This window comes from Lodderomyces beijingensis, assembly GCF_963989305.1.
Source record: "Lodderomyces beijingensis strain CBS 14171 genome assembly, chromosome: 5".
NCBI lineage: Eukaryota > Fungi > Ascomycota > Pichiomycetes > Serinales > Debaryomycetaceae > Lodderomyces > Lodderomyces beijingensis.
The window spans coordinates 1718933-1742523 of NC_089974.1; the positions used below are offsets into that span (position 1 = coordinate 1718933).

General features: G+C 45.9%; 11 protein-coding genes across 11 annotated transcripts; 3 read left to right on the forward strand and 8 right to left on the reverse strand. All coding sequences in view use genetic code 12, as the record gives it.

The window, feature by feature from the left end:
* Positions 1 to 823: 823 nt before the first annotated feature.
* LODBEIA_P46270 (uncharacterized protein) lies at positions 824 to 3638 on the reverse strand (the record flags this gene model as incomplete). Its single annotated transcript, XM_066974869.1, has 2 exons — positions 824 to 3348; positions 3635 to 3638. The coding sequence occupies 2 exons, from the start codon at positions 3636 to 3638 to the stop codon at positions 824 to 826; spliced, it is 2529 nt and encodes an 842-aa protein (XP_066831565.1).
* Positions 3639 to 4263: 625 nt separating this feature from the next.
* Positions 4264 to 4935, forward strand: LODBEIA_P46280 (uncharacterized protein; the record flags this gene model as incomplete). Its single annotated transcript, XM_066974870.1, has 1 exon — positions 4264 to 4935. The coding sequence occupies one exon, from the start codon at positions 4264 to 4266 to the stop codon at positions 4933 to 4935; it is 672 nt and encodes a 223-aa protein (XP_066831566.1).
* A 72-nt stretch (positions 4936 to 5007) lies between these two features.
* LODBEIA_P46290 (uncharacterized protein) lies at positions 5008 to 6123 on the reverse strand (the record flags this gene model as incomplete). The annotated part of the gene is made up of 1 exon (XM_066974871.1): positions 5008 to 6123. The coding sequence occupies one exon, from the start codon at positions 6121 to 6123 to the stop codon at positions 5008 to 5010; it is 1116 nt and encodes a 371-aa protein (XP_066831567.1).
* Positions 6124 to 7662: 1539 nt separating this feature from the next.
* On the forward strand, positions 7663 to 9174 carry LODBEIA_P46300 (uncharacterized protein; the record flags this gene model as incomplete). The annotated part of the gene is made up of 1 exon (XM_066974873.1): positions 7663 to 9174. One exon carries the CDS (start codon positions 7663 to 7665, stop codon positions 9172 to 9174), a length of 1512 nt encoding a protein of 503 aa, XP_066831568.1.
* Positions 9175 to 9214: 40 nt separating this feature from the next.
* On the reverse strand, positions 9215 to 10381 carry LODBEIA_P46310 (uncharacterized protein; the record flags this gene model as incomplete). The annotated part of the gene is made up of 1 exon (XM_066974874.1): positions 9215 to 10381. One exon carries the CDS (start codon positions 10379 to 10381, stop codon positions 9215 to 9217), a length of 1167 nt encoding a protein of 388 aa, XP_066831569.1.
* Positions 10382 to 10571: 190 nt separating this feature from the next.
* LODBEIA_P46320 (uncharacterized protein) lies at positions 10572 to 12149 on the reverse strand (the record flags this gene model as incomplete). Its single annotated transcript, XM_066974875.1, has 1 exon — positions 10572 to 12149. The coding sequence occupies one exon, from the start codon at positions 12147 to 12149 to the stop codon at positions 10572 to 10574; it is 1578 nt and encodes a 525-aa protein (XP_066831570.1).
* Positions 12150 to 12378: 229 nt separating this feature from the next.
* On the reverse strand, positions 12379 to 13266 carry LODBEIA_P46330 (uncharacterized protein; the record flags this gene model as incomplete). The annotated part of the gene is made up of 1 exon (XM_066974876.1): positions 12379 to 13266. The coding sequence occupies one exon, from the start codon at positions 13264 to 13266 to the stop codon at positions 12379 to 12381; it is 888 nt and encodes a 295-aa protein (XP_066831571.1).
* Positions 13267 to 14113: 847 nt separating this feature from the next.
* LODBEIA_P46340 (uncharacterized protein) lies at positions 14114 to 14731 on the forward strand (the record flags this gene model as incomplete). The annotated part of the gene is made up of 1 exon (XM_066974877.1): positions 14114 to 14731. The coding sequence occupies one exon, from the start codon at positions 14114 to 14116 to the stop codon at positions 14729 to 14731; it is 618 nt and encodes a 205-aa protein (XP_066831572.1).
* A 43-nt stretch (positions 14732 to 14774) lies between these two features.
* Positions 14775 to 17078, reverse strand: LODBEIA_P46350 (uncharacterized protein; the record flags this gene model as incomplete). The annotated part of the gene is made up of 1 exon (XM_066974878.1): positions 14775 to 17078. The coding sequence occupies one exon, from the start codon at positions 17076 to 17078 to the stop codon at positions 14775 to 14777; it is 2304 nt and encodes a 767-aa protein (XP_066831573.1).
* A 554-nt stretch (positions 17079 to 17632) lies between these two features.
* LODBEIA_P46360 (uncharacterized protein) lies at positions 17633 to 19945 on the reverse strand (the record flags this gene model as incomplete). The annotated part of the gene is made up of 1 exon (XM_066974879.1): positions 17633 to 19945. One exon carries the CDS (start codon positions 19943 to 19945, stop codon positions 17633 to 17635), a length of 2313 nt encoding a protein of 770 aa, XP_066831574.1.
* A 985-nt stretch (positions 19946 to 20930) lies between these two features.
* On the reverse strand, positions 20931 to 23558 carry LODBEIA_P46370 (uncharacterized protein; the record flags this gene model as incomplete). Its single annotated transcript, XM_066974880.1, has 1 exon — positions 20931 to 23558. One exon carries the CDS (start codon positions 23556 to 23558, stop codon positions 20931 to 20933), a length of 2628 nt encoding a protein of 875 aa, XP_066831575.1.
* Between the last annotated feature and the right edge of the window lie 33 nt (positions 23559 to 23591).

The following is a 23591-nucleotide window of genomic DNA, read 5'->3' on the forward strand; positions in this document are numbered from 1 at the left end:
ATTTAAAATTTTCTTTTTTGTTTTCTTGCAAGGGTTCTAGGTTGCGCAACCACTATATCCTCTTTCTGTTTTGCCACATTGCCAATTGCTCATTTCGGGGAGATCCGATATACAAGCACAAAGCAGGTGAAAGCTGTTGAAGATGGTGGACAATAGGCAAACGGCAAGAGATAAACTTGTTTCTATTGGTTCGTAGGAGGTGGAAATGTTTCCAAGTGAGCCCCTTTGCGGACCAAAGAGATTTAACTCAAAGTTTAAACCTTTTTTTATAACCTATTTTTTTAACCTTCTTTTCCATTTTAGTCGTTATTGACGCGTCCCTTGGATGCTTGAGCCTGTTCAAGTCTCTATCTTTAGGTAAATGAAGTAGTTAAATGAAAGGGAGCGAGGCTCATACTGGGGGGGGGGGGGGGGGCCGGAAGAGCGTGTATGGTTTAGTTTTGAAATTGACTCTAATCGGGAACTCGTCGTGGGGCAGCGTGGGTAATCTCGTCTGTCTCTTTTCATTCTCCACTTGTCAAAACAAGGTATATTTCAAAGTGGCATCGTATAATTTATGGATCTAGACGTTTCTCCGGCGAAAGGAGGTTTAGTCTCATGGTTTCTTGAAAAAATGTTTCTGGAAACACTGAAGCCTAAAAACTGAAAAATCTTCCACGTCTCAAGACACAGCGTTTGGTGTCCCACACCCACCTTTCAACAGAGTTTGCTTCATCCTTTACTTTTTGATAGTTTTCAATATATTATACATCACATTTGCTATAAAACAGCTGTATACAAAAAAAACAAAGGGTTCGACAAGAGCGTGTAGTGCCCCCCTCGATTACAACTTGTCATAGTATTCTTCGTAACCTGGAACTTCGGGTTTCAAACCTTGTCTTTCTCTCTTTTCCTTAACAACCAAACCAGGCTTGGTGTTTGGGTCCTTAACGTCACCACTCAAGATGGACCAGTGGTCGAAAATCAATTGTGGGAAAGCTTGACCACCAGTGGCTTGTCTCAACTCACCGGTGAAACCAAATGACTCATTGACTGGCAAGTAAGCCTTGACTGTGAACAATGGGGTACCTGGTCTTTGTTCTTCAGAGATAACTTGACCTCTCTTCTTGTTCAAGACGGAGTAGATACCACCAATGGCGTTTTCTGGACATTGAATCTCAACCAAAAAGATTGGCTCTTGGATAGCTGGCTCGGCCAACAACATGGAAGCATAAGTGGCTCTTCTCATGGTTGGGATGATTTGACCACCACCTCTGTGGATAGCATCAGCGTGCAAAGTGACATCCAAGATGTTGATTCTGACGGATCTGACATTTTCACCAAAGATAGGACCTTCCTTGGTAGCCCATTGGAAAGCAGCAACAACCGAGTCCTTGATTTCGTTCAAGTATTGAACAGCCTTGGTTTGATCAACAACCAAGTTAGGACCGTTACCATCTGGACCAAAACACCAAATCTTTCTAGCGTCGGTGACATCCCAGCCGTGCTTGTCGGCCAAGATTCTAGCTCTGGCTTTAAAATCGTCTCTTGGGTTAATGACACCGTTTTCAATGTCCAAGGAAACTTCCTCGTCGATTGGTTGAGCCTTGACGTAGATTCTATTGTGCTTGTTTGGTGACTTGGACAAAGCAACCATGGAGGATTCACCTTCAACGGTTTCTCTGTAAGCGACAACTGGTGGTGAAACCTTGATTGGAATACCAGCGTGGTCATTTTCCAAATCTTGCAAACAAATTTCCAAGTGCAATTCACCAGTAGCAGCAACAATGTGCTCACCGGATTCCGACATCGAGGTCAAGACACATGGGTCGGACTTGGACAATCTCTTTAAACCTTCAACCAATTTTGGCAAGTCGTTGGCGTTTTTAACTTCAACGGCAACTTGCACAACTGGGGAGACTGAGAATTTCATAACCTTCATGTTGTGTGCAGCTTCGTTGGTGGTAAGGGTACCGGATTTCAACAAAAATTGATCGATACCAACCAAACCAACAATGTTACCAGCTGGACAGTCGTCAATTTGTTCAACTTTACCACCCATCATCAACACAGTTCTTTGAATAGACTTAACAAACAAATCTTCCTTCTTACCAACTTGGTAGTTTGGACCTTGGATTCTGACTTTTTGACCAGACTTGACGGTACCGGCAAAGACTCTTCCAAAAGCGTAGAATCTACCTTTATCAGAGGTTGGCACCATCTTGGAAACGTACAACATCAAGTCAGCGGTTGGGTCACAGTTTCTGATGGCGTTGCAGAATTGGTCATCGGAAGGACCTTCGTACAAAGTTTCAGCTCTGTATTTTTGAGCAGTCAATGGAGATGGCAAGTGCAAGACAATCATTTCCAACAAAGCTTCAGCAGCTGGCAAGAATTTTCTCATAACAACCTTCAACAAGGCCTTACCTTCCAATTCCTTTTCATCGGATTTCAAGCTGATTTCCAACTTTTCCAACAATTTTGGAATTTCATCCTTTTTAAAGTTCATAATGGCAGCAAACAATCTAAAGATTGGGTCCAAAACAAACATGTTGAATGCTCTTTCCAATGGCTTGCCATCGACATCCTTGTCCTTGTTGGTCCATTTTTTGGTCTTTGGGTTAAAGTATGAGTCTCCCCACAATCTTTCCATCATCTTGGTTCTGTCGACACCAAACTTCTTGGAGTACTTGTTGGCAAATTGTCTAACGGTGAAGGCCCAACCGTGCAAACCGGAACCAAAGGCAACAGTTCCTCTGTCTGGGAAGACTTGACAGTCGCCCAAGACTGGGTCAACATAAGTCGAAATGATGACATTGACCGATTCAACAGTTCTCGAGAAGGATTGGTACAAGTCTTCCTTGGTGACTTGCAATTCCAACAAGGCTCTGTCAACCTTGTTGATGATAACAACGGGCCTGATTCTTTCACCCAAGGCCTGTCTCAAAACAGTTTCAGTTTGGACACAGACACCTTCAACGGTATCAACAACAACCAACGCACCATCAGTGACTCTCAAGGCTGCAGTGACTTCAGAGGAGAAATCAACGTGACCTGGCGAGTCAATCAAGTTGATCAAGAAGGAGTTACCGTCGGTTTTTTGTTTAATGTCCTTGACATCTTCATCGGACATGGAAGCATATAATGAAATAGCCGTAGACTTGATGGTAATACCTCTTTCCTGTTCATCTTTTCTGGTATCCATAAATCTAGCCTCACCAGCCTTACCAGCAGAAATAATACCAGCCTTTTGGACCAAAGAGTCGGTCAAGGTGGACTTACCGTGATCAACGTGAGCAATAACGGACATGTTACGCACATTGGCGACTTTGTCCATCAACTCACGGATTTGTTCAATAGTGAATGCAACTGGAAAAAAAAAAGAAGAGGGGGGGGAATGTTAGTAACTTTTATTCATCTTGTGGTGCTCATCGACCTAGCCAAATTGAAATTGGCTAGATAACTCAAATCCTTTTGACAGGCAGCTCTTATTTCCTTGTAATACATCAACTTCCATGGTCATCAAAAAAAGAAGGCATTGACCCTTTTTTTTTTCTTTCTTTTTTCAAAAAGAACACGCTGGTCGAGAAGACAAACTGCGGATGGGAAACAGCAACAGGCAATCCGTCCAAATAACGAACAAAAGCGAACATACCCATCTTGTTGTTGAATTATGAAGGCGTTGAATCCAATGAAATTGGAAAAAGGACGATCAAGATTGTATGGGAAAAATTTCAGAGAGAAAAATTTTAACAGAGAGGCTGCTCCTTTCGCATCGTCCTCTTACACACAGAGTGGGAGAGGGGGGTCGTGCACCGGTGGATGAAAAATTTATTGGTGTTGGGTGCGGGAGAAATAAGGCTACTACTACTATGGTGGTTGCCCCTGCCACGGGTGTCGTAGGCTGGGTCATGGTTTCTAATGCTCTAGTCCCCCCCACCGTGCCGATACTGCCCTGGATCTCAATTTATAAGCGTATGCGCACGGGAAACAGGCTCAAATATAAGTTGCCTCTGTGATAATCCTGCTCAGGGGGGGATGTCGTGAATAAATATTTTTGCGACACATGCCGATTCCATGACACACCACCCTGATGGTAGCGCGTCGATTCCACGTGCCAGTGTCGGATATTGTTTTTTTCAGTGTCGCAAATTTCATGAAAATATTTCAAGACACTGCACTCTGTTGTCTCTTATTGAGGGGGAAAGAGAGAAGGGCCATCTTTTGTCAAGACTAAGAGAGGCAGCCCTCTCTTGGAAGCAGTAAGAAGATCTAGCTCTATAGATGGTGTCGATAACTGTGCTTATATCTGGCTCTGGCACCAATCTCCAGGCTTTGATAGACGCAGAGAAACAGGGGAAGCTCGAGGGGCAAATCACGCAGGTTATTTCTTCTTCCGATACCGCGTATGGGCTAACCAGAGCACAGAAGTGTGGCATCCCCACCAAGACTCATCTTTTGAAAAGCTACTACAAGGGCATCCCCAAGGAAGAGACGGAAAGACGCAAACTGCAGAGAGAACGGTTCAATGTCGAGTTGGCCAACTTGATCATATTTGGTTCGGTTGATGGGACTCCGGTTGCGGGATACACCAAGCCTGATTTGATTGTGTGTGCCGGGTGGATGTTGATCTTGTCGCCCAGTGTGTTGCAGCCATTGGAGAAAGCCGATATCACGATAATCAATTTGCATCCTGCGTTGCCTGGCGCCTTCGATGGCACGCATGCTATTGACCGATGTTGGAAAGCGGGCCAAGACGGAGAGCTCACAAAGGGCGGGGTCATGATTCACAAGGTGATTACCGAAGTTGACCGTGGTGCTCCTATATTGGTTCAAGAGATTGATTTGATCAAAGGTGAGCCGTTGGAACAGTATGAGAAAAGAGTCCATGAGGTCGAGCATCTTGCCATCGTTGCGGGAACCAACAAGGCACTACAAGAGTTGGCGAAAAAATGAAAAACCTGATTACTGAGTCTTTGTATGTATGTATTTATATATTTAATTAATTACTTAAAATAAAAAGTCTCTCTATAAGTTCTTGATAACTTCTTCGGTAAAGTGTGTTGTTGATGCAGTACCTTTCAAATCACCAGTTCTATTCTCGGGTCCCGAAGCAATGGTTTTCAATACCGCGTTTTCGATTCTATCGGCATCGTCGTTCAAGGACATGTGTCTCAACATCATGCACGATGACAACAACAACGCAGTTGGGTTTGCCTTACCTTGGCCGGCGATATCGGGAGCTGAGCCGTGAACGGCTTCGAAAATGGAAACCTTGTTACCCATGTTACCAGATGGCGTCAATCCCAAACCACCAATCAAGCCCGAGGACAAATCAGACATGATATCCCCGTACAAGTTGGGCATAACCATGACGACATCTTTATATTGAGCTGGGTCAGCAGTCAACTTCAACGAGGTGTTGTCCAACAATTCAAAGTCCAAAGTGACATCGGGGTACTCCTTAGCGATTTCCTTAGCGGTATTGACAAACAACCCATCGGACAATTTCATGATGGAGGCCTTGTGGACAACAAGCACGTGTGGCTTGTTGATGGATTTGGCGTATTCAAAGGCATACCTAATGACTTTTTCCGAGGCGGGCTTGGTGATCAACTTGATCGACTGAACCACCCCGGGCACAATCGTGTGCTCGATACCGGAGTATTCACCCTCGGTGTTTTCTCTAATCAAGACGGTATCCACGTTTTCGTAGGGGGTCTTGTAGCCGACAATCGACTTACAAGGCCTGACGTTGGCAAACAAGTTGAAGGTTCTTCTCAAGGTCAAGTTCATGGAGGTGTGCCCTTTGCCAACCGGGGTGGCCAAGGGACCTTTCAAAGCAACCAAGTTCCGGTTAACCGAGTCAACAGCTGGCTGAGGCAAGGTGGTCTTGCCGTCAATCAACAAGGGGGTCACGTCAACGGACTCCCATTCAATGGGCACCTTGGCTGCAGCGTAGATGTCCTTGACGGACTGCGAGATCTCTGGGCCGATACCGTCACCTTCAATCAAGGTCACCGTGTACTTACCGTTGGGTTTTCTCTGTCCCGTGAATTGGCCCGCAATGTAGCTTCTTGCCAAAAAGGGGGCAATTGAAGCGGGCAACGAGGATCCGAGTGACTGCGATACGTGTCTGAGCATGATTGTCTGTCTGTCTGTGGGTGTGAGAGGGGGTGAGTGCAAAAGAAAGGGTGGCCTTTGGTTGATCTGAGTCGTCAAAGGAAAAGATTTTGTTCAAATCTCTGCCTCTTTGGCAGAAACTACAAAATTGAAATTTCGGGTGCGAGCAGTTTTTTCTTTACAGCAGAGACGGGAGAAAATGTAACCACACACCAAAGAGCCCACCAGTACCACCACTGGCAGCAGAGCAAAGCAGGTACTAAGTGTATGTTTCGGTTCATCAAAGTAGCCACGGCGAAGGTAGGCTTACTCCGTGTTTTCTGCACGTTGATGCGAGTGTCAAACTGTTCGTCTGTCCAGCTTCAACTCCATCTTCCTACCCACCAGCTGTAAATGAAAAAAAATATCCTATGGTCGGAGTTAGCTCGAAAGGTGCGCGCTTGGTAGCGCGCGGCCAATCAGATGCGAGCATTTGCGATGGAGTCGATGGGGAGCTCGGTGCAGATCCCGCAATATCGGCACCTGGACCTCTGCGGTTAGTAGTGGCGGTCGCTAACGCTAGTGTTTGAAAGCGGTCTATTGCAGCAAAAAGTCCGAGAGACCCCGTGATGGGGTTCTTGGAGCCGATCAACTGTGCAGAAAATGTAGATACTGTAACGAGGAACAATTGGAGGGCAGGTCTGGTGCCAGCAGCCGCGGTAATTCCAGCTCCAAAGGCGTATGTTGAAGTTGTTGCAGTTAAAAAGCTCGTAGTTGAACCTTTGGCCGGTTCATCTTTTTGATGCGTACTGGACCCAACCGAGCCTTTCCTTCTGGGTAGCTCATGTAGGACTTTTACTTTGAAAAAATTAGAGTGGCAGGCCTTTGCTCGAATGTATTAGCATGGAATAGTAGAATAGGACGTTACCACATTGGTCGAGCTCACTGAGCGTGTCCAGACTTTCACTAGGGTCAGGCCATCACTGCAAAAGATTGTGCCAACTCGACCGTGCTGTGACGGGGAGCCGCACACTTCAGCCAGAACAGGTGGCAGGTATCCCGTGAAACCAAACCATTTTTCAAGCTGATACGATAACGCTCTGAATTCATCCCAACTTACTGAACTTGTCGGTTGGAGTACGAGAAAGGTATCTAACCGTATAAGCCCCCTTCCCGTGCCTTTGCAACCACCAAGTCGGGATTCTTATGCTATAGATCCTTTGTAGAGCAAGCAGATATCCTTTCAAACCGATTTCGCAGCAATTTTCCTATTTGGGTTTTCGCACCAAAATATGGTTAAAATCCGGGGCATTTCAGCAAACATTACTCCCGGCTGAGTTCCTTGTACAGACATTCATTTAGAGAGCCAAATTGTGCCTAACTTGAAAGGTACGGTCTTGCCCTGACATAAGCAATTTCTCCCTTGTGTCGACCTTTTTGACCTTCTCTAGCGGAAGCTGTTATCGACTGCCCAAGCATCTCCCGCAAGAAGAATTGAGTCGACTGCAAAAAAAAAAAAAAAAAAAAAAAGAACCACAACGAAATGAACACTTGGCTCAACCACCTAGGCCATCTTCAGTTATGCCAGGTCTAACCAACTGGAGAAACGTCTACTTGTTAACCATCCCACTACGGGTTGTCTTTGCCCTATCCAACTCCTACATTCACCCAGATGAACATTTCCAAACTATCGAAGTCTTGAGCAGGCGAATATTGGGATACAGCACCAATATTCCCTGGGAATTCGATGCTGCTGCGAAGCCAGCGAGGAGCTTGGTTCCCTTGTACTTCGTTTACGGCCCCTTGCTTTACGTTGTCAAATGGTGCAAGGTGCAATTGGACCCCGTGCAAATTTGGTACTTGTTGCGGCTACAATTGTGTCTCTTGTCGTGGCTCGTGACGGATTTGTGCTTGTACAAGATGTCACCGAGCAAGAATGAGCGTATCAAGCTGATTTTCTTTACGCTGACTTCGTTTGTCACGTTTGTGTTTCAGAGCCATTTGTTTTCCAATAGTGTCGAGACTTTGGTTTTGCTTCTTGCTGTTTGCACTATTGATGATTTGAAACTTGCCATGGAGAGTGAGACGACCGAGGCGGAGGAGAATGACGAGAAGAAGACGACAAAAAAGACCACGAAGAGCAAAACTTTGGTTTGGCTTGGTGCGCTCGTGGCCTTTGGAATATTCAACCGCGTCACGTTCCCAGCATTCTTAATCTTGCCCAGTTGGTACTTGTTGCAATATATGTTAACACGCCCAATGTCAATCTGCTATATAAGCTTGGGGCTCTTGCTTACTTCCACCGCGATAATCTTCGCAGACACGGCCTTGTTCCAATCCGACCACTACGTCGTTGCGCCCTTGAACAACTTGATCTACAACTCCCGATTGGAGAATTTGTCGCAGCACGGATTGCATCTGCGGTATACTCACTTGGTGATAAACTTGCCCCAGCTCATGGGACCGGGGATCTTGTTCGTGGTGTCGCGCAAGAAGTACTACATCAAGAGTACCGCGTTTCTAGCTGCCCTCAGCGGGATGATCTTTTTGTCGTTTGTGCCGCATCAAGAGTTGCGCTTTCTTGTGCCGGTTGTGCCCTTGCTTTGCTGTTCTTTCGACCTCGATAAGAAATGGATCGGGCCATGGACGATTTATCTCTGGTACGCGTTCAATGGCGCAATGAGTGTGTTGATGGGGGTGTATCATCAAGGTGGCGTCGTGCCGGCGTTGAGCTATTTCAAAGAAAAGAACTTGCATGGGGTTCAAGTGTGGTGGCATACTTATTCGCCGCCTTCCTGGATACTCGGAAGTGAGTCTGTTGAAACTTTGTCGCTTACCGATGATGTAAACCATGGGAAACATTTCACGATTATAGATGCAATGGGTCTGGACTTGGACAAAGTGGTTCAGAAATTGGATGAGGTCTGGTCTAAAGAGAGCAAACCGGTGTACTTGGTGACTCCGCTTGCTTCATTCACACACCTTGATGCGTCTCGATTCAACCCAGTGTGGAACTACACGCACCACATCGACCTTGATCACATCGATTGGTCAAACTTTCAAACGGGGTTGGGTATCTACGAATTAATATAATGAAACAAATAGAAAGAAAAAAAAGAAAAAGATAAAACATCTATTTGTAGAATTCAAATTTATCGTGCTCCGTGCCCGTCTTGACTTGCGAACTGTATGCTTCTTCGAGATCATTTTGTAATATCATATACCTATTCTTTCTCACTGCTCTCAAGCCAGCTTCTTGCATGATTGCCGCAATCACCGCTCCAGATAACGGATCGTTCCTTATGATCAACGAGTCCAAATCTACTTCAGGCGCAAGCGACATCTTCGAAGCAATAGTAGTAAAAATCAATCTCCTCTCTCTCCTGTCCTTCAAATTGGGGAACTCGATTTTTCTATCCAATCTCCCAGGTCTCAACAATGCAGGATCCAATGTGTCTGCTCGATTTGTAGCCATGATAACTTTCACGTTGGACGTTTGGTCAAACCCGTCCATTTGGTTCAACAACTCCAACAAGATTCTTTGAACCTCACGATCGGCGCCCGTTTGAGCATCAAATCTCTTTGTCGCGATAGCATCAATTTCATCTATGAAAATGATTGCTGGCGAGTTTTCCCTAGCCAATCTAAACACATCTCTCACCATTCTTGGCCCTTCACCGAGATATTTCTGCACAAACTCAGACCCGTTGATCCTGATAAACGCAGCCTTGGTGGCGTTGGCTACCGCCTTCACCAACATGGTCTTACCGGTACCTGGGGGTCCGTACAAAAGCACACCTCGTGGTGGGTCAATACCGATCTGGCTATACAAGTGTGCTTGCTCCAAGGGCAATTCGACAGACTCGATGATTTCCTGCTTTTGCATATCTAGACCACCAATGTCGGCATACGTAACGTCTGGTTTTTCATTCTCGCCCACGATGGATATCGATGAGTCGGCCTCGGGCGGCAAAATGTCAACCAAGGCGTTGGAGTGGCGATGCAATGCCACCGACGAGGAAGGTTTCAACAACTCGCGGTCCAAGGTGGACAAGATACGCACCACGTAGTTGGACCCCGTTGTAGACGACACAATTCCGGTGTTTTCGTCAATTGGCTCTAGGAACTGCCCAATCACCAACGGCACCGATTTGATTCTCTTGACTTCTTCTTGAGCTCTGATCAATTCCCTCTTCAAGTGACGTTGCTCGTCCTTGATGTATTCTTCTTGGATTTTTAGTATACTGAGCTCTTTCAAGAGACTCTTGTGATGCAAGTAGATATCTGTTCCTCCCTCCATCTTGTTTTGTCACTGACTAGGTGGTTTGGTGGTTTGTATCCGGCAGGTTGGTTTTCAACGTTACTCAAGTGGCGACAAAATTATTATGTTGTGCGTAGGATGAGAGAGACCTCCACCGTGAAACGTGATTGTCACGTGACGCCTGATCTTTGGTCGTTTCCAATCTCTATATCTATATGAACTTCTGTTTCTATTTACACCATACTGTTATCAAACTACCGAGTCCACAGGATAAGATGCTAATTATCAAAGTGTATAAGCTGAATTCTAGTTTATCTAGCTGGAGGTATTGGACACCGGGCGAGGTTAAAGCTGCATAGCTGCTGATGCATGTGGTTCTTACCCTGCGCCAGCTGGTTGAAATAAAGTCGGCAACTTTGGTTGTGATGGGAATTTCCGAGAGTAATGGTAGTGGGTGCCTCATAACTGCCAACGAGAAAGCAGACTCAACCTGCGCCTCCTCGTTTGATGTATGTTGTTGTTGTTGTTGTTGTTTCTCCGCAATGACTGTTGCTTCTTCTTGTTGTTGTTGTTGTTGTTGTTGTTGCTGTTGCATGTCGATGTTGGCTGCGCTGGCCGCCTCTTGGGGCTCATTCTCCAACTGCTCTATAATTGGTGCCAATACCGCCTCATTTTGCTGCGATATACCAACGAGAACAGTCTTTACCTTATCCTCGAACCCAGCCACCAATTTTTTCCTCTTCCAAGGTTCGACAATGAAACTAGCCACGATGAATAACAAGACATTTAGACCCATCAAGATCCAGGTGCCCCAAGTGGACGAGCGCCGAATCTTGTCTGACCAGATTTGCTCCTCGTGGTACCGCGTTAGAATCAGCTGGGTGAGCTTGAGCTGGACGCCATCGACCTTCATCTCGGCGTCTTGGAGATTTTTCTCGCATTGCTGCTCCCAGTTTTCATTCTCGTGGTCGTTTCTATACAACTCAGTGAACCGCTCGAGGTCCCTAGAGGACCAATTGTGTTTTCTTGTTAAGAGCTCATTCACTTCCCGCTGCGAGTGCGACCGCCTTTGGATCGCGTCACCGTAAATGGCTTTACATTCCTTGACTTTGTTCTTGGCTTGTTTCAAATCTTCCTCTTGTTCGTGGATCGAGTTTTTCAACCGTTCAATTGCCGAGTAACCCGTCACGTCGTTTAGTGCTTGCGTGACGGTGAGAATGGTGTCGTGGGCCGAGTCCAAGTACTTTGTGAGTTTCTTGCTCATGGCGCTCTGGTTCTTGTGCTTCTGCGACGGTAGACCACCGATTTCCTCCTGAATGGTTTCGTTGATCTCCTTGGCTATCGTTGGAATTTCCGAGTCGTCAACCGAGTTCTCGGTGGTTGCAATGATTTTGTTTTCAATGCGAAGCCCATCCTGCTGAATGGAGTCTCCCGTGTCTTCTCCTCTGAGCTTGCCGGATTCAGTGGACGAGATTTCGGCATCGGTGTGCCGGTTAACTTTGGCTATTTCGTCTTCCCGTGATTGCGACTGTAACTGGGCCTCTTTTCTTTCCTGCCTTTCTTGTCGTTGTCGCTCAACTTCGTGTTCCCTTTCTAATTTCCTGCGTTCTTCCTCGATTTTGCCTTGCTTATTAGCGGGTTCCGAACCAAAGTTTGTACCTTCGATAATCTCCCGCAACTTTGCTTCATGAACAAGTTGGAGTGGATCTGGTTTCCGTGACTGTAGCCGAATGCAATTGACCCAAAGCGGGCGTCGAGCTAGCGGTCTTCGAGCTAGAGTCCGTGTCGCTCGAGAGATGAACAACATTTGAGTGGTGTTTGCTGTCCGAGTTGTAAAACATCAAATATCCAGATCGGATAATTTTCCACTTTTGTTCACCACCGGGTACGAAAATGAAGAAATTAAAAAAATAAAAAAACGAAAAAAACAACTCGATAATGAATTTACACAGTAAATACTTATACAAGGGAAGGATGTTATACAAATAGAAATACAAAAAATAAAAGAACTGAGTGGGACATCGGTTCAGTTCAGTTTAAAAGTTCGAGTTGACCAACTCCTTGACCAAAATCCAGTCCTCGACTTCGGCATAGTCCAATACGATGATACCAACCCCCTTTTGGAAACTCTCGTGGATGTTGCCTTCAATCATCGACTTGGCAATGGCATGAGGCCAGCAGTCCTTGTCGAAAAAGTTCGAGGCAGTGGTGAAGTTGACAAATAGCTTATCGTCGTGGTCTCTGGTGTAACTCTGGGCGGTTTGAGCCATATCCTTAACGTATTGAATCTTCTTGGGCAAGTCCTGCCCGGTTTCCACTTCACAGAAGTCCTGCACGCGGAAAGATCCACGGTCATCGTCGGTGGTGTTATAGCTCCAAACGGGCGCGTCAAACCCAAACTCGCGTCTCAATTGCTCGTCTTGGACTCCAAATCTCCTAAACAAGATGATCTTGCCTCGGGCATCCCCCACGCGCGGAATCTCGGGGTTCAAGTACCACCTGTCCTTATTGGGCAGAATGTAATCTCTCCAAATCAACTTCCCAAACTCGTCATTCCTGTTGTCCCAATCATTGGACCCTTCCTGCTTAATCGACACAATGACACTTTCGCGGTTGTTGGCCTCAACAAACCGGTATATCTCCTCCAAGACATTGGTCAATTTCAACGGAAACGGGATCTTGACGGGGAACTTGCCGTGGATCACTTGCAAGTCATCCTTGTTGTTGCCGAGCAATAATCTCCCGACTCGAATGTCAAGAAACCGGACCCCGTGCTCCAACTGCTCCGTGACGCTGGCGCCTTGACATTGCACCGAGGGGAGAGCCGTGTGACACGCTGCCGAGTTATGAGTGCCGGGAATCGAAAGTGTCGAAATCTTGGTCTCGTCTGAGACTTCACCTATCCAATTCCTGTAATTGACCATCGTTTCACTTGTTTCCTCTCTGGCGTCGAAGCAGCTGTTGTTTACGTCGTGAATAAAAGAAGACCAACTGGAATGAATTGGTGTAGCTTCCTTTAGCGGCGAGGGGGAAATTTGAAAGGTTATATTGCTTCAATCCTGAAATTCCTGGTACCTGTCCTCCCCTGCCAATTGACACCCCCCCTCTCTATTTTCTCCGGTAGTTGGACACCCCTAAACGGACGGAGAAATAGAAGAAAAATTCTTAGGGGGCTGTGAAGTTCGACCGCCAAAAAGGAAACAAGAAGCAAAAAGTTGTTACTGCAAAAGATTCTCTTGTTGATACCTTTTTTTACTCCTTTTTGTTTCCAATGCAGTGGGGGTGTGTCCAAGAAACCTGGAACCTGTAGCCTTTGAGGGGGTGGCCCCTGAAGAAGCCTTGAGCTTGCTCTTTCGCTTAACCCGCGGAACAGTAGAATGGAAGAAAGAAGCGCGGTTAAGGGAAGGTCAATTGCGGAAGCTCCAAGTATACACGTGCGAGCTTTGATGCCAGGCACAGGCACAACCGTCCAGCCACTGCAAGCCTTTGAGCTGGCTCCTTTTCATTTAGCAATGACTTCATCTCTCCCCAGTCAACTGAATGGAGACGCAATCAGGAATGCTAGCGGGAGCGAGGCGGTCACAAGATCGAGAACCCCGCCCACTCCGCCATCGCCGCTCGCGAGGCTCGCTACAGTGGAAAATATAAAAAAGATGGAAACCTCATCGCTAAGCACGGCAGGTCGAAAAAGCAGCAGCACCAAGTGTGTGTGTGTGTTTTTTTTTTCACAGCCATCGCATTGAAGCCAGGATGAAGTATATAATAGAGCATATGGAAGAAGGGTTCTCCGAATGGGTCATTCTCGAATACTCGCAAATCATCCGCGACGTTGGCCCCGAGAACCTTGTGCTTACTTCCTTGCCTCCTCAAACTGCCCCATCAGATATTCCGCAACGGCTCGTGGACTTGGGTCTACAATGGACCACGCGCGAATGCGTCGACGTGATCAAGCTGGAGAATGGCGGGAAAGTCGACACTTCGCAGGTGTGCTTGTTGGACCCCGCGGCGCTGGTGGATCTTGTGCCTCTGGACAAATCTCGATTCAGTTATTTTGTATTTGGCGGCATCTTGGGCCAGCATCCGCGGGTTGACCGCACAGGGGTCTTGAGGGAGAAGTACGGGTTCGTGGGGCGCAGATTGGGCAGTTTGCAGATGACTACGGATACTGCCATCCGCACCACGCAGCGGATCATTGAAAATGGCGCTGCGTTTGAAGAGATTGAGTTTTTGGATTATCCCGAGATCAGGTATAACAAGTATGAGTCTACTGAGATGCCGTTTAGGTATATTGTCGATGCTGAGCTGGGGGAACCGATCTTGCCGGAGGGGATGTTGGAGTTGATTAAACATGATGCCGACCAAAGTATAGATGATTTATTGATTCAATAAGAAAGTAACTACTATTAAGTTGTTTTTGTTTTTTTTTTTCTTGTTAATAGAGGGCCACTGTTTTCTTTACCAGTTGTGATTTCGAAAGCACTTGTTTCATGATGAATCCTGCGGTGTTTTCATCTTCAAAATACGAAACGTGGGCGCTGATGGCGGACACCAAGGAGAAATCTAGCACCCCCATAGGTAGACTGTAGTCGATTCTGCCAGTTTTGTTCAACGCCGTGAGTGTGACCAATTCCTTCTTGGTCAACTTGCGATGGGAGCTCGATTCAGATCCATCCGTCACCAGTTCCTCTTGTTCCGACATGGCAATGCTGGTGATCAAGTCACTCAATGCATTCTCCTTTTTCGCCCTCTCTTCAATGGTCTTGGCGTCGAGTTTCTTGACTTCCTTCTTGGCAATGTTCAACCATCGTGCTGCCGAAAGTATCTTTTCCGATATCTCGTCACCCACGCTCGCCAACTCTTGGATTTGCGAATCAAGGCCCTTGACTGCAAATTGCACCGGCACAGCTTTGAAATGGCCAAATTCAGGTGAAACTAGAGGCTCGACTCTATAAGCAACCGGGTCGCAAGGATGGTAGACATTGTATAAATTATTGCATTTGGGCGAGGCGATTTCTGTGTTTTTCGACGGTTCGATTTTATTTGTTACTTGTGTTCGAGCTTCAATGTTTTTGCCCTCGAGTAGCTTAAACAACCCCACGGGCGATCCAAGAAGAAACAAGTTGTCCACGGGGAATTGCACGTGGTTCTCGGATATGTTGGATGTACCCTGGATGGTGCCCGTTTGCTCGGACAATATATCAAAGGCAATCGCTGATCCAAGCGAATGGCCCAAGATATGGACTTTGCCGTTGAATCTGGGGTTGCGCTTTTTGTACTCTTTGTAGACTCGGTTGACTTCTGAGGTGACCGACTCGAATATCTGGTGGAGGTAGCGTGGTTGGTAGTAGAGCAAAACGTCGAGTACAACGTCCCCCACCACATCGCGCAACGCCTTGATTCCGTCAACGTTGATTTGCGAAAGAGTGGGGAGCCGATTATCGGCGTTTTGCTGCTCGGTTCTCCGAGGATAAAATTCAACGCGGTGTCTCCACGATATAGGCAAGACTTGGATTCTATTGTTGTCCTTATCTTCGCTTCCTTCATCGTAAGCGAGTTTTTGATAGTCCTTGTTTTCTTCAAACACTTTTTTCATGGTGTTTCTCAAGACATTGATACTATGGGTGAAATTGACCGATTCATAAGTGTTACCCAAGACTTGTCCTATACCATGCACGCACAAAATCAAGTGGTCGATTTCCCGATTGGATTTTGTTTTTGAAGTCTCCTTATCGTAGTCAGCCTCGAGATAATGCTGCATGTTCTTATCGTCGATATCATTCTCCTCGGCTGATGTTTGCGGTGTTGTTATTTTGGACTTGACGTCGTCGCTTTTGGAGCTTAGCACCGAGCTGAATTCCTTCTGGAAAGTGTCTGCGATGCTCGGAAGCGGGATCGATGGAAGTTTGTCGAATATCGTCTTTTTCAACTCTTCCGAGTAGCCACGTTGGATATGTTCGACGCCTAGCAATGATACCGGGTTTGGTCCAAAGAATCTAATAATGTCAATTTGGAAATCGGAGTCGTAATTTGCGGGGAACAAGACGGCCTGGTTTTGGTTGAAATAGAGCACCAATTGACCGTTGGATAGTTTATGAACGTCTTTTTGTTTGGAAACATCCAATTGCGACTGCGTCTCGTGGTGTAAATCGTTTTTCTTCCTTTTCTTTTGAAGATCATTGAATTCGGCAATTTTGGCCTTGTTGGCCTTCAGCTTCTTTTCACTGACGCCTTGTTCGAAAAAATACGGCTTGACCAATTTGTAGCCGTCTTCTATCTCCATGGTGACTTTATTCGGCAAGGGAACACCGCTCTTGTTGAACCATATCCCTCTGCGGACCTCGTACACGGGGCCCTCCCAATACACGGGCATCAACTGGAACTTCTCTACATTGACTTCAAACAACTTGTCTTCGTTGACTTCAACGGGCAGCGTTGCATCTTTGAGGAATGCGCGTTCCAAGTTTTTGGAGTCGTATTCGGAAAACGGTATAAATGACTCGGGGTCTTTGGTTTTCTCATAGTAGAACCATTCAGGTTTGGAGATGGGTACATCTGAGGCGTAGAACCACCTTATGTTGGGTTTAGGCGCCTCCTGCTGTGTTGGTGGTAATGGTGGTGGTGGTGGTGGTGGTGACTTTGTTGAGTTGAGTCGCGTGAGCGTCAACGAAAGCAGAGTTGATCTCAACAACAGTGCTTGATCCACGAGGCATGTTAGCGTTCTTGTAAGGTACATCATTATATCACCATGGATCGCTTCTCTCTCACACTCACACTTTCTCTCGTTCTCAAGTTCTCTCTAATGTCTTATTGCCAAGGTCTTGTGACTTTTGGAATTAACGCAGCATGGTTTTTCTTTATAGGAATTGCTGTGTGGGGGTTTCTTGCAGAATTCAATGCAGAACGGAAAGAACACCCTTGAAATGTATAGCAATCATAGAGATAGTAAGACGGAGATAGACAGAGAGAGTTGCGCGAGAGATCAAGAAAGCGATGATCTGCCGAGTCGCGATTTTTATTCCCCTAGAGTGTTATTATAAGGAATAGATGACACCCAAGTATACAAAGTATTTGACTAGCCTAAACTAACCGGTTGGGATCCTTAGCAAACGGGGAGTGACACTCAACACTCAAACTCTCAAAATCTCGATATGCAACTCGAGAGCCGGAAGAATCGAAAACGGGTGGAAATACGGCAATGGCGGAGTAGCAGAAAAATAAACAAAAACAAAAACAATTCATGGTCATTCTCGGCTCTTGTGTGTGTGAGTGGGAGAGGGGGGGGGGTCTAGATCAGGTCATTCCTGGTAATGGTAAGGTCAATTCCCCGCTGGGCCACTTCAACACAGCGGCCTTTGAGTAGTCGCTGTAAATTCTTGTGTTTGGGATTTTCCAGCCAAGTCGCAAATAGATGGGGATATTACCTCGGTCATCTTTGATTCCATCCTGCAAACTCTTTTGGATCCAGTTGTAGATCGGCGTTGAAGAGTTGGTGAGTATGGACCTCAAATTGATATTGGTTTGCAATGGCTCCAGTATGTACTCTTCAAGATCGTTGATCAACAATGAAACCGAAGTATACTTTTTATATGCGTTGGTGGTAGTGATGTTTTGCCAGTTGAGCAAGCCCGATCTTTCGTCGTACAAGGTGATCAAGGGTGGCTCCAACGCTCCGCTGGGGTCGTTTCGTTTCAAGGCAAGGTGGGTTTCGGCAATCGAGGCCAACCCCCACCCCGAGGCACCCGATAAAAATAACCCCAAAAGTATACCTTGGAACACTAGCGCTGTTCTGCCTCTGGTGGCGCACCCTGGAATCAACAACATGGCTAATATGTAGTGGTGGATCCTCAAGGTGAGGCCCGGTATGTTTGCAACAACTACAAGTCCCACCACAAATAGGGAATAAATGAATAGGTATTTTTGAAACCGGCCCGAGAGCCATAACTTGTAGCCTTGCACCACGGCGCATGAGAAGATCAACGTGACAAGCGACGAGACGGCAATCATTGCCCCTGGTTGTTCTATCAAGTCGTTCCAGACCAATCTGTCGGTTGGTAATCGATCAAAAGTGACGTTGTTTAATACTCCCAACCAAAACAAGGGGTAGAATAATAAGACTCGACTGAGATATGATACTTTTTCACTGGGTGAATCCGAATCTTGTAGTTCTAGTGGTTCCTGTGGCTCCTCTGGTTCTTGTAAAGTCCTCTTGGTGGAACAATGCCATAGCATATATAAAATACAACATGTGGGTAGAAATCTTTCCAAACCAAGCGAAATCAACGCTGCCAAATCTTCAGGTTTTGATGGGTCAACGGTGATTCTGGGGTCGGTTGCTAGGCAAATGGTCCAAAAGGCACAAATGGAAAGCACCCAGTAGGCTACTGCTCCACTAGCTAAATAGATGATGGGGAGCCCTAATACAATGTTGATTACCAATATGACCATTCTCGGGTCATTACATTGAGTAAAGGTTTCCCCTTGCCACCTCAAATTTTTGAAAAAAAAAGACGATTTGAAAAAGGAATCAAATGCAATGGAAGCATCAACTCCATAATGCCCCTTGGCCGACTTGAAAAATGACTGCTCGCCGCTTTTGTACGATAATCTAGCACATCCACCCCAAAATGGAGACACGAGACCAGCATGCACCGCGGAGCCACATGGGTAAGAGTCGGCTCTATAAGGGTTGGACAATTGATTTGGATCGATTTTATCAGCAACGTTGTCGCCGCCTCCTATGAAATAGCCTCGGTGTTTAATTAGTTGGTCGCCAACGGGCAATTGTGAAAAAGTCCAGCTTCGATCGCATAGTGCGGGGCATCGAATGATAATGTCCTGATCGGGGTCAGTCAAGTGATTAAACACTTCAGGACAATGTTCTCCATTCATTCCACAAGCGGCATTCTTGCCAAACCAAAACTCACTGGGATCTGTACATGAAAGTGAATAGATTTTCGTGCCGCTGTTGTTGTTGTTGTTGGGATCTTTGGATGAATATGGAGGCACTGTGAAATAAGGGACCAAGATCGAGTAGACCAACGCAATCCAAAAGGTTAGATACAAAGCAAGCAATGCTTTTCGATATGGCAAAGATATTCGATTTTTGAATTTAAGGGGAATCTCTTCCAAATACAACAACAGCTGGATCCTTGGGGCTGGTTCGTCTTTTGGTTCGATTGGACCTTGCCATAGTCTGTGAAAAAACTGGCTGAATTTGAGTGTGTACTTTGCTAGGCGGCCGCTGTCATTGTGGAATGCAGATCCGGTGGTGGATCGGTGTGCGGAGTGAGAATCGTCGTCTAGATCCGATTCGTAGTCGGCCCCTTGTAACAAATCGGCTAAAGACATGTTTTTGGTGCGGGTTGCAAGATACTTTGAGTCCTTGTCTAGATCTGCTAGGGGGATATCACCAGTGGTATGAGGCGGGCCTAGTGTTGCCGTTGAAGACGATAGAGACAAAGAAGACGGTAGTTCTTGTGGTTCTGGAGGTTCATCTAGATACCCACTACCGGCACTTGAACGATCTGACGTCTGGTTGTCAAGCGATATCGACTGGCTCCGGTGGTTGTAAGTGGGACTGGATGAATTTGGTTGCAATGTCATTGAAAGGCTTAGCCGCAGATTCAACTGATTTTTTCGTATATGTGTGTTTCTACGATAAGACAGGAGGTGGCAACTTGCAGTATAATAAGAAAGAGACGGGAGTGGGCAGACTCTGTATTAGATGCTATCAACAACCGAGTGATCTAGTACATAGAAAACTAATTCCAATTTTCACTTTGACTCTTATCTCGGCTGATCTATGTAGAGCTACTGCTACTGCTAACTTATACAAAGCTACAGATCTTTTGTTGAACATATAAAACCACCTCCCTCCGTGTGCAGCGTGTTTCCCATAGGACAAGTGCTGAACTCGCTTATAGGCTTTCTCCAAATTGCACAACATCGGACGTTCCAACGACAAGAGTTTTTTTTTTCCGCGGCCGGGTCTCGGGGCCGGAGTTAAGAACCGTTTTTGAGCCGAGACCGGAACCGGGCATAGAACTTGGGGGACACCGCTCATAAAACAAGAGAGGTGAGTTCAAAGGCCACTGCCAATTTCGGGTTTTCTTAGTTTGGTACAGTCCTTTACCCTTCTTCTTCTTCTTCGAAAAAGAAAAGGAAAGCCATGGCTGAAAACGTGTTCCGGTCTTTGATCAGGCACCAGATCTCAAAAAGATCTCCCTATTATTTCTTGTTTGTATTGCATTTCAAACATCCAATGTCGCGTCATTCGCTTCAGCTCTCTCTTTCATTTTCGTGACACGAGTTGTCTCATTTTTTGTGTCTGTTTTGGCTGATTTGCGACACCGAAAAGACCCCTCACTCATTCGCTACTGCTACTGCTACAGGCTTTTTTTCTGACTGTTCTCTTGGAGTAAACAGATTTCATTACCAATTATACAATTACATCTACAACTAAACTCATTCCATCTTTATAAAACTGAAGTGAAAGGCAAAAAAAAACAGCAAAAACAACAACAAAATAGCAAACTGAGAAATCTTTATAATTCAATCTTTTTTTTTTTTTTTTTTTTTATTTTCTAGTCTAACCGGAACACATGGTACATGATTCTGGGTTATCGATAGCACAAGCAATCACTTTTGCACTGTAGATATCCTTTTCAATCTCTTCGATTGTTCTTGTATCTTCAACTACTTCGTCTTGCTGCTTTTTCTCAAGGGTTGGCTTCTTTTTGGCATCAAGACTCAAGTCGGCAACCGAGTTTTCAATGGAAGTTGGCACGGTAGAGGGACTTTCTTCCGATGAGTCGTCGTTTGAAGATAATGCAAGCGTTTCGTCTCTAGCGTCGTCTCTAGACTCATCTCTACCTTTGCTCAAGTACTTGGTTCTGTTTAATTTCTTCAAGTTGGCAACGGTGTTACCAGCTTGTTCGGCAACAGTCTTGTCAATGGTAAATTGAATGGCCGCGGACGCGGCTTGTGTTCTCAAATAGTACATTCCTGTCTTTAATCCTTTTTTCCAACCATAGAAATGCATACTTGTCAATTTACCCATGGTGGGGTCTTTAATGTGGATGTTTAGTGATTGCGATTGGTCAATAAATGCCGATCTATCAGATGCCATGTCTATAATATGTTTTTGACTAATCTCCCAAACAGTCTTGTATAATGCTTTAATTTCATCGGGGATATTGGGCAATGCTTGGATCGAACCATTGTTGGAAATGATGTTGCTCTTCATGGCATCGTTCCAGATACCCAAGTCAACCAAGTCTCGCAACAAGTGGGGGTTAACAATTTGAAACTCACCTGCAAGCACTCTTCTCGAGTAAATGTTTGATGTATATGGTTCAAAACATTCATTGTTACCCAAGATCTGCGATGTAGAGGCAGTAGGCATTGGTGCCACCAATAACGAGTTTCTCAAACCATACTTGGCCATTTTAGCTTTCAACAAATCCCAATCCCACAACTCGGTTGGTTTCCTATTCCACAAGTCAAACTGCAATAAACCTTGAGAAGCTGGTGAGCCTGGGTAAGTTTCATAGGTGCCTTCTTCTTTAGCCAATTCAACCGAGGCTTCAACAGCAGCATGGTAGATGGTTTCAAAGATTTGAATGTTCAATTCGCGTGCTTCTTGCGAGTCAAAGGGAATTCTCAACGTCATAAACGCGTCGGCTAAACCTTGAACACCAAGGGCAATTGGACGGTGTCTCATGTTTGACCTTTCGGCTTCTGGAACCGGGTAGAAATTACGGTCAATCACGCGGTTCAAGTTTCTAGTGACAACTTTGGTGACATCGTGCAACTTGTCGAAATTGTACCAGGCATTGGTGCCATCTTGCTCGACAAATGAAGGCAAGGCAATCGAGGCCAAGTTACAAACAGCAACTTCCTCTGGTGATGAGTATTCAACGATTTCACAACACAAGTTGGACGATTTGATCATACCCAAATTCTTTTGGTTTGTTTTGGAATTGCATGAATCCTTGTACAACATGAATGGCGTACCAGTTTCTGTTTGCGCCTCCAAGATGGAGTACCACAATTTCTGGGCCTTGATTGTTTCTCTACCACGGCCCTCGCTAACATATCTATTGTACAAGGCTTCGAATTCGTCACCATAAACATCATCCAATCCCGGCGCTTCATTAGGCGAGAACAAGGTCCATTCACCATTTTCTTCAACTCTCTTCATAAACAAATCGGGGATCCACAATGCGGGGAACAAATCTCTAGCTCTAATTTCTTCTTTACCTTGGTTTTTCCGAATCTCAATAAAGTCGAAAATGTCGCTATGCCAAGGTTCAAGATACAAGGCAAAGGCGCCAGGTCTCTTGTTGCCACCTTGGTCGACATAACGAGCAGTATTGTTAAAGACACGAACCATGGGGATTATCCCGTTTGAAGTTCCATTAGTTCCGGCAATATAGGCACCAGTTCCTCTAATGTTGTGAATGTGCAAGCCGATACCACCGGCACTCTTGGAGATCAAAGCACAAGTTTTCAAAGTGTCATAAATGCCCTCGATCGAATCCTCCTTCATGGCAATTAAAAAGCACGAAGACATTTGTGGCTTGGGAGTACCAGCATTGAATAAACAAGGCGAACCGTGAGTGAAATATCTCTGCGACATCAAGTTGTAAGTTTCAAGGACTCTTGGGATATCCCTGCCGTGGATTCCAATGGCGACCCTCATGATCAAATGCTGGGGTCTTTCAGCCACTTTGCCATTGATACGCAAGAGATAGGATCTTTCCAAAGTCTTGAACCCAAAGTAGTTGTAGTTGAAATCACGGTCGTAGACAATGGCCGAGTTCAACTCGTCGGCGTGCTCGTTGATGATCTCCAAGGTCTCCTTGGAGATCATGGGCGAGTGTTTGCCTGTCTCGGGGTTGATGTAGTCGTACAAGTCTTTTGACACCAGGGAGTACTGCTTGGTGGTTTGTTTATGTAAGTTTGAAACGGCGATTCTTGCTGCCAAGATGGCGTAATCGGGGTGGATGGTGGTCATTGTGGCGGCAGTTTCTGCCGCCAAGTTGTCCAATTCAATCGTGGTCACTCCCTGGTAGACTCCGGCAATGACCTTCTGGGTGATGGCCACCGGTTCCACATGACGCGGGTCCAACCCGTAGCACAACCTCTGCACCCTAGCGGTGATTTTATCGAAACGAACCGGTTCCTTCCTACCGTCTCTTTTGAAAACGTACATTGTGCTGCGGTTAGTACTAGAAACTACTTCTTG